General features: G+C 58.2%; 2 protein-coding genes across 2 annotated transcripts; one reads left to right on the top strand and one right to left on the bottom strand.

The window, feature by feature from the left end:
- On the top strand, window positions 1-1,739 carry CHGG_05657 (uncharacterized protein; the record flags this gene model as incomplete). Its single annotated transcript, XM_001221751.1, has 4 exons — window positions 1-917; window positions 1,052-1,340; window positions 1,566-1,635; window positions 1,708-1,739. The coding sequence occupies 4 exons, from the start codon at window positions 1-3 to the stop codon at window positions 1,737-1,739; spliced, it is 1,308 nt and encodes a 435-aa protein (XP_001221752.1).
- Window positions 1,740-2,042: 303 nt separating this feature from the next.
- On the bottom strand, window positions 2,043-8,246 carry CHGG_05656 (uncharacterized protein; the record flags this gene model as incomplete). Its single annotated transcript, XM_001221750.1, has 1 exon — window positions 2,043-8,246. The coding sequence occupies one exon, from the start codon at window positions 8,244-8,246 to the stop codon at window positions 2,043-2,045; it is 6,204 nt and encodes a 2,067-aa protein (XP_001221751.1).
- Window positions 8,247-9,315: the final 1,069 nt, after the last annotated feature.

Genomic DNA, 9,315 nt, shown 5'->3' with positions numbered 1-9,315 from the left:
ATGCATTGGTCTCTCCTGACCTCACCCTTGGCTCTGGGCCTCGCCGCCGCCCAACAGGTTGGCAAGTACGAGAACGAGATACACCCCACACTCCAATGGAGCAGCTGCGGCGCCGACGGCAGCTGCAAGAAAGTCGACGGCGGGGTGACCATAGACGCCGACTTCCGGTGGCTGCACCGCGTCGATAACCCCGGCAGCTGCTTCGACGGCAACACGTGGAACGATCGGGGGTGCGACAGCGTCGACAACTGCACCGCCAACTGCGCGCTCGAGGGCGCCGACTACGTCCGCTCCTACGGCGTCAAGACCTCGGCCGACACCCTGTCGCAGCGCTTCCGCACCAACTTCGACTTTGCCTACAACGTCGGCTCGCGGCTTTTTCTGATGGAGTCCCAGCACCGCTACCAGACGTTTACGCTGCGGGACAACGAGCTGGCCTTTGATGTTGATTTATCCACCGTCGAGTGCGGCATCAACAGCGCGCTGTACTTTGTGTCCATGGATGCCGACGGCGGCATGGCGCGCTACCCGACCAATGCGGCTGGTGCTGAGTACGGCACGGGCTACTGCGACGCCAGCTGCACGCGCAGTGTCAAGTTTGTGGGAGGAAAGGCGAACAGGGAGGGCTGGATCCCCTCGGAGACGGACGAGTTCTCGGGTAAGGGGAACCTGGGATCGTGCTGTCCGCAGTTTAGTGTGTGGAACTCCAACGCCCACTCCTTTTCCATGTCGTCGCATGTGTGTGTCAAGGATGGTCCGCACGTCTGTTCTGCGGGAGACTGTCTCTATAATGAACCGTATGCGGAGAGAGGACCCGGGAGGTGTGATGCTACGGGGTGCAGTTATAACCCGTATCGGATGGGCAACAAGGAGTTTTATGGGAAGGGGAAGACGGTGGATACAGCGCAGAAGTTTACGTGCGTTCTCGCTTTCTTTCTTTGCCCCCCCCTTTTCTCTCATCTCTCCTCCCTCTCCTCCTTCCTCCCCCCAAGTCCCACATAAACAGCGACAACCCGATTTCGCGGATACTCACACATCCCCTCAAATCTAGCGTTGTAACCCAATTCACCGCCACCAAAGTCACGCAATTCCTCGTCCAGAACAACACCCGCTTCGACATCCCCGCCCCCACCTTCACCGACCTCCCCCGCGAAGCCGGCCTCTCCCGCGACATGTGTGTCAAGCAGTTCGACCTCTTCGCCGAGCGCGACATCATGTCGGAGCTCGGCGGCTGGGAGCACCACCAAAGCCAGCTGCTGGACCAGCCCCTGGTCATGGTCATGTCTATTGGGGCCGATGTGAGCACCCCCCCTTTTTTGCCCTTCGATGGTTTGGGCGTAGTAGGTTGAGTGCTGACTCCTTGGCTAGCATTACGCGTGGAATCTGTGGCTGGACTCGGTGTACCCGCCGGATGGCATGGAGGGGACTCCGGGGAGGGAAAGGGGGGATTGCTGGCCTATTGAGGATAGTGAGCCGTGGGTAGTGCAGAACATGTGGCCGTCTGCGTAAGTTGCCAACTCCAAGTTACCTACCTATTGTATGAAGATTGATCTGACATGTGACAGTACGGTGCATTGGTCGAATATCAGGTTTGGGCCGATCGGGTCGACGGTCAAAGTTTGACGGTGCATCTGAGTAGGTAGGTAGTGTAGTCAACAAGCAATTCAAGTAGCCCCGTGACCACCGACTTGACTAGACATGGTATAGACATCTTGCATGCATTCATCATGAATCTATGAATTATCGTAGTCTACCGACAACTCCATCTCAACTCCATCCAAGCACCTCGCAATGCAACCAACCATCCCAACCCAACGCAAGAAAAAAAAAACCAGACAACAAGACATTTCTACCCAACAAAGCAACTCTCAACACAACCACACTCCCCTCTAACCCCAGCCAACACCACCCCAAACCCCTCTCACCTCTCCACATAAACGGGAATCCCATACACCACCGCCGCGGCAGCCGTAACAAACCGAAACCGACACCTACTCCTCGCCCTGGCAACCGCCTCCACCAAACTCGCCTCCCCATAACCCCTAGGAGGCGGTGGGCTTTGACTCGCCCCCCTTCCCCATTCCTTTCTCCCCCTTCTCCCCCTCCTTACCCACCCCCCCCCACGGCAGCACCCCCCACTCCTCGACGACCCCCCCCGCAAACCGATCCACATCCCTATCCGTCACATCCCACAGCGTGCCCACCACCGCGGGACACCCGGCCATCATATAATTCCACACCGGGCCCGAGGGCTCAAAGTCGCCGTGGTCCGCCAGCGCGGCCGACGAGCAGCCCATCAGCAGCACGGCGGCGCGGCAGCGGTCGAGGCGGCGGATGGTGCGCGCGCGGATGTACTGCGCGCCCGAGCCGTGGCCGAAGTAGAGCAGCATGTGGGAGGCGGTGAGGGCGTGTGCGAATTCGTCTTCGGTGGGGGCGCGGCCGGTGATGTTCTTCCAGGTTTGGGAGGGCAGGTGCGTGGCGAGGGGTTGGGCGAAGGTGGATTGGGTGGAGGTCAGGTCGCCGGAGGGGTTGAGGATGTAGGTCCCGCCGAGGGCGAGAGGCGCGTGGTGGCCTTCGGGGGTGGAGTCGTTGGCGTCCTCGCGCTGGCGGCGGTCGAGGATGAGGCGGCGGAGGCAGGCGAGTGAGGGCATGCGCGAGACGGCGAGGCCTTGCATGCAGGGGAGCGACTCCCAGGGGAAGACGTGCAGGGCCTTGTCGAGGAGGAGGATGGTGTGGATGTTGGTGGGGGCGTCTTCGGCGGCGTGCGCCGAAGAGTGGTACGCGTTGAGGGCGTCCATGGTCTCGACGACCATCGAGTCGAAGTCGATCTCGTCGTAGGCGTTGCGCTCGCCGTGGAACTGCAGGATGTCCACGACAAAGTAGAGGAGGTCGGTGAGCTCGTCGTCAAAGTCGCAGTCCGGCTGGGTGACATCGCCCAGACCGATAAACAACTCTAGGACGTTTGTGTCCAACGTAGCCTTCGGCGCCTGTGCCGCTTTGGTCCTCTTCCCGCGCACCTGTCGCCGCGAAGGGAGGTGCTTGTCCAAGATAGCCAGGAAATCCTTCTGGAACGTCGCCAGCAGCTCCGGGCGGCGAACGTGTTGCGAGAAAATACCCCTGAAACCGCCCAGCCAAATCTGCTCAATGCTTCCCAACAACTCCTTCAGCCGCTCATCGAGCGCCTCCCGCTCAGTCCACCACGCGCCCTTCGCGCCCTTGGCAGTCATATCCCTGGAGTCGTGGCACGTCTTGTTGATCAGCTTGATAATCTCCAGCAGCTCGGAGCGGCCCTGCTGAAAGTCAAAAGCATCGCTGTCCGCCTCACGGGAGCTTGCTCGCTCAAGGGGCAGACGGATGACAAAGGGGCTCTGGCCAGCTTGAAGTTTGGTAATGCAGAGGTCGTGGTTGCCCTCGCTGAGGGAGATGGAGATGACATTCCACGGCTTGGGGACGATGTCGATGTAGTCCCGCTGGATCTTGTGGAGGTCGAGAGTAAATCCGAGACTCGACCTTCTGGTGGTCGCTGACTGAAGCGCCGGTGGCCACATGAGTCCGTCATTCTTGCCCCCATTCTTTTCCTGAATCAGCGCCTTCCGTTCCCGACGCCAGGTAAGGTTCCGAGCGAGCTCAACCGAGTACGATGTTTGAGCAGAGTGGATAGCCGCCTTGGTCTTGTTCGACGTGGCAGTGAGAAACAAGCTAACGTTTTGGAGCATGCCCGAGATCCTGTGAATCAGGCTGGCATCCCCAGTCAGGGCGGCCACCGAGTGTGCCTCGAGCAGGTAATCATGGGCCTCGCGAAGGTTGTCGACGTACTGCCCCCGATTGGTCTCCTTAATGACTAGCTCTGGGCTCGCGGGGGCAACTCGTGCTTTTTTGGGTGACGCAGCCTTCGCACGGGCTGGTGAAGCCTTTTCGGAACCAGAGAGGGCAGGGAAGGAAATGGTCGACTCCTGAATAACAGAAAAGACAGGATCTTGTGCCATCTGTTCCATGCTAATGCCTAATAGGCACGACGCCATGGCAACCTGTCTGGCGGGCAACAACCCGGACGCTTTCGATGCGGTGGTAGCTTCTGCAAGGGCCGCCTGCGCTGCCGTCCATTCTTTTTGCTGCAGCATAGACACGGCTTTTTGAACAAGAATCGACGCCCGTAATTTAGCTAGCTGGGCGTCCTCCTCGATCACCAGCGTATCGGGGGCAGTGGTGGTGGCAGTGACGGCTGCTTTTGTCTTAGTCACACTTTTAGCTGTTTTCTTTACTGGCGCCTTCTTCACAGCGGCCTTGCGACCACCCCTCACAGGCTTCTGTGCGATGCTGAGTTTCGCCATTTTGTTCTCCGCCACAACGGTATCAGCCGGCTGCTGCTCAACCTCGGGCATCACAGCAAGGCTCTGTGCGATCGCCTCGGCCTTTGCTAGAAGAAGCGCCGCCCCTTCCGAATCGTTCTGGGAGAGGAACATGGAGCTAATCTGGCAGGCGAGCGTGGCCGAAGAGTAGGAGCGGTTGTCGCTGGGGAGCAGGGCCGATGCTTCTTGAAGCATCTCGAGTGACTTGGCAGCGTTGGCAGCTCTCCAAGAAACCGCTCCAATCCAGGCGGCGCACTCTGCGTTGTAAAATTCGGAATCGACCGTCTTTGCCATCTTCAGCGCCTGCTCTGCGTAGTACATGGTCTCTGGGAACATGCCCAGGTGGGCGTACATCGACGAGAGACGGAAGACATTGCGGTAGAGGAGGTGGAACAGCCTCCAAGATTCGGGTCCGGGACTCTGCTGCTGGGCATCTGCTGCGAGGGTTATTGCGGACACGTTAATGGTTTGGTCATTGGCCTGATTCTGCTCTGGCAACGCCTTGGACGTAAGTTGAGACTCCATTTTCACCCAATCTTGGAAAAGGGTGCGAACGCTGTCTCGGGAGTAGGCGAGCGCGTGGTGGGAGTCGCCGCGTTCTAGCGCGATGAGAGAGTGCAGGTAATAAGCATATGCGACAAGCCGTCGCCTCTCGGCCCGGGTGTGCTTCTGAGGCGTGTCGGCATTGAAGGCGAGCTGTGCCTGGGTGAGGTGGTCCTCGGCTTGCCTGAAGTTACTAAGGGCAAGAAGGTGCTCGGTGAAAGACAGATGGAAGTTGGCGAGGACTTCACTGCGCAGTTCGTCGCCAATGTGTTCCCGCGCCTTCTGGAAAATCAACTCCGCCTTTGATGACTGGCCCAGATTCGTGTACTGTAGAGCGAGGCACGAACTGTGCTGGACAACCTCTTCGGCCTTGGGTCCCTCGGACACCCGCGCAATGTCGGCGATCAGCTCGAGAACCGTTGCCAGCATGGTGTCCCGGCCTTTCATGCGGAGGAAGTCCGCGACAGACTGAAGATATTCCAAAAGACCTGGTATATCATCGATCACCTTCTCCAGGGTTGTTCTGTCCTGACGTGCTGTGGTAATCGACCGCCAAGTGGAAATGGATCGGTCGAGCACCCGATTGTCGCGGTAGCCATCAACTGCAGCTGCTAGTGAGTTGTACAGGGCCTTCAAGTGCGGAAGAAAGCCAGCCAGCCCAGAGTCGTCGCCGAGGTCGCCCGTGTCCTTAAGCTGCGCGGCGTCCTTAGCCACCGAGAGAAGTTCAGGGGCCCTGTCAAGGTTGCCGAGGGCCGAGCAAAGCAAAACAAGAAGCACCCTCAGTCTGCGAATGGGGTAACGTGTGGGAATATAAGTCCGAAGTAACGCGTCAACAACAGGGTGCTCCAGCGTGATGTCGACCTCCTTCGCCCCCTCTTTCATCAAGATGAACCGCAGGCGGTGTTCCAACGCCGCAGCGCGTTCTGGCTCTTCGAGATCCACCGTCCAGTCGATCCAAACGTGTTCCATTTTCGAGATTGCCAAAAGTGCGCGGGAGAGGCCCTCGGCCTTTTCGTCGCGGGCCCAGACAACGGTAGGCGATCCGGTCGCGAGGGATTTGGCAACGTATGCCAAAACACCGTCATCGAGCAGGCTCGTCCGGATGGCCTGAAGAGCACCAAGTGCTTCGTCCCCCCTGCCGAGCGTCCTGCAGAGCTCCGCCATACGCTCCAACTTTAGAGTGAGCTGGGCCTTCTCCCTTTCGCGGCTCGTCCGGTCCTTGACGCACTCGATAGAGCGCCTCAGGGCACGCAGGGGGGCGGCGTCCTTCGGGTCGGTGGATTGCTGTCGCAAACAGGTGTATTGTAAGTAGTAGAAATGCGAAATCTTTACATGGTAGGATGCAGACGCATCGGATGTGGCCTTGTTTCCGGTGTACTCCAAAAGAGTGTTGCAGTCACTGAGAATAGAGTCCATAAGGTCCCAGGACAGCCGTGACTGATCCAAGCAGGTCTTGATGGTTATGAATGCCGAGTCGAGGATGTGCGGAAGGTTTTGCAACATAAGCTGTCGTCGCTGTTCGTATCGTAGGTAATCCTTGGTGCTACCCTTCGGTCCAGGAGGCTTCCCCAGCCACCGGAGGCAAAAACGCGGACATTGCAGGATGAAGGTTTCCAGAAGCTCTTTGGCTTCTGAGGAGGGCTGGAAGATGTTATCACCGCCCTTGGCGAGGGCGAGGAGGAGATGCATGGCCGTCTTTCGAACGGCGCAAACATTGGTCAGAAGTTCGTCTAGTTCGGTGGTGTCCCCGCGCAGAGGCCCCTGAATACCGGCAACCACTTCCTTGAGAAGTAATTCGTCGGAGAGATGCTTTGCAGGCTGCTTGAGGTGAAGTGAGAGTAGTTGGGCGGCAATGGCACAGGTCTTTGCGATTGATTCGGCCTTCAGGTCCATGGCGTCCCGCAGTTTAGTCGCCCACATGACGGCGTCCGACATTTGCTGCGCGTCGCGCGCCAGGGTTACCAAGGTTTGACATATTCCGGCAAGGGGGAGCTTGGATCCTTTCGAGGGGGAGAAGCCGTGGCTTTGAAGCTGCCGGTAGATTCGGTCAAAGATCTCTGAGCAAACAGTATAGCTGGATTTTGCGGTTTCGGAAGTTCGTCGGATGTATGCGTTAAGACATCTCGATAGAGGAACCACGACATCCTTCTCGGCGTCCCCCTTGTGCTTCGCCAATTTCCACCAATGCAGACGGGCCTCGAGCGCGAGTGCCTGCAATTCGAGGGCAGATGCCGGTGATATGCTGAGCCGGGACTCCTGCCCCAAGCTGTCGTCTTTGCTAGACACGTTGGGGGTTAGCGAGAACAGGCACTGAGCCACCGTTTCCATTTGTCGGGCAATTTTGGCAACGTGAGCCCCATCTTCCCTTGCCGCGAGGAGGAGTAAGTTGACGGGTGAGGAGGCTTGGTCCTGCCGGAGATAGGGCAAGACAGCTTCAATGGCTGAGGGCTTCTTGGCCATTGCCAATACACGCAGAACCTGAATTTGAGTGGTGATGACCAATAGAAGCCGTTGCCCCGAGGCCGTCACTGTGCCAAAGTCAAGAAGTTCTGAGAAAAGCTGAGCGGAATTTTTGGGCTCGGCACCGGTGGCTTTGGCCGCCTTCTTTCCATCACCAGCCGCAGATCCCTCCAGTTTTCTTTTCAAAATCCGCAGCTCTTTGATAGCCTGTTCCTGTATGTTTAGACCGATCAACCTCCCGACCAAAGCCGACATGCCAGACTCGAGCTGAAGGTCCGGGAGGGTGATCTTTCCGGACGCGGGGAGTTGGCGGAGCGCAGCGAGGGCGACGCGAGCACACTCGACAGTGGCAAGGAGGTTCGTTGTGTTCGAAGATCTCGATGGGGACCGGGCGTGCCTTGTTGTCGCGACAGGAGAGGTCGATTGCCTGTTAAGCGAACGGGGTTGTAAGGGGGTCATTGGCGCTGAACTCGTCCGCCGAAGCGCGTTTGTGGTTGCCGTCTTCACCAAGCCATCCTCCTGGGGAGGTCGCGGCGCAGGGGTCGCGGCGGGCTTTGCAGCCTCCCCAAGAGCCTTGAGGGTGGCATTGACGACGTGTGTAGCGAGCGCTGCCTTTTCTCGCACCGACAAGCCATCATCCGCCGCAGCTGGTGTGGGTGTGGGTGCGGGCGTGGGTCTAGCGCGTCTTGACGGGGCTCTTGTAACCGTGTTTGTTCTCGATCGGCTCGGGTTCGCGACTTTGGAGGAAGGTCGGGTGTCAGTCTCGTCGGTTATCGGTGTCTCGTCCCTGGGTAGCAACAAGTTCTTTAACAAGACGGATATCGCGGGGGTGCAGGTCGCGACGGAAGAGACGGCGCTGCGAACAGCATCCGCCTGTGCGAGTGGTGTATCCATGAAAATGAAAAAGAGAAGTGTGTTATGGGCTGATTCTTAATCATATCATCGCCGTTCCGAGGACATTATCCAAAACACAGCAATACCCAAAGCAATGAAGAAGGTTGGTGTTCAATGTTTGAAACTTGAACTTGAGGAATCTCGAATTGCGGCCCGCTCGCGTCAGGTGGTGACGGCAGGCACCAAGCTCTCCAAACAGGGGTTCGTTGATGCCCCAATCCGGGCTTGACCCATGGCAGAAAACCTGGCGGGTTGTTGGCGGGGCAACCGACGTGAACCACTCCAATTGAACGGGTTCCATCTCAGGTCCCAACCGTCCCATTGCCTGCCGGGGATCTCACTCAGGCTTGGCAGGGTCCACCCCAACTTTCACAACTTCGAGTCCCATTTCTGTCACTTGGACCTAGGTGCAAAGTTTCAGTGGGTCCCCGCATCTTCTCGACGACCATCTCCAACTTCAAGCCGACAAGTCCAGACAACCAACATGAATCGGGTCCCGCTTCAACGGGCGCTTTTTGCGCCGGGCCTCGGCCAACGCGTTTTATTTCAAAGGCCGCTAGCACAAGCCCTCAGCACACGCACTGTCAGCTCCGTCGCCGAGGTGTCCTTCTGGAAGTCTCTCGTACCGAAGCCCCTACGATCGCGGTCACCGTCGAGGTGGAGGAAGAAATTCAAGGTACAAAAGGGGTGGAATCCAGCGACCTTCTTTATCTTCATCTTCTTGTTGATCGGGTCCATGTCTATCCAGATGATCGCCCTTCGAAAAGACTTTGCGACCTTCATGCGCCAGTCCGACGTCAGGATAGGCCTGCTTCGCGAGGTGGTGGAAAAACTGCAAAGGGGCGAAGAGGTGGACGTGGAGAAGGCTTTGGGTACCGGGGACGCAGAAAAGGAGTTGGAGTGGGAACAAGGTTGGTCCTCTTGGAAGACTGAGTCCTCGGGGCGTAACATGCTGACGGGTATGGTAGTTCTGAGGGAGATTGAGCGCGAAGAGCCGGCAAAGGGCCACCAGCGCAAGAAGCAACCTGAGCCAACGCCTACTCCGACGCCGACACCTACACCAGCGCCA

The sequence above is a fragment of the Chaetomium globosum genome, genomic scaffold, assembly GCF_000143365.1.
Source record: "Chaetomium globosum CBS 148.51 scaffold_3 genomic scaffold, whole genome shotgun sequence".
Taxonomy (NCBI): domain Eukaryota; kingdom Fungi; phylum Ascomycota; class Sordariomycetes; order Sordariales; family Chaetomiaceae; genus Chaetomium; species Chaetomium globosum.
Note: the sequence above shows the minus strand (reverse complement) of the source record. Positions and strands in the feature narration are given on the sequence as shown.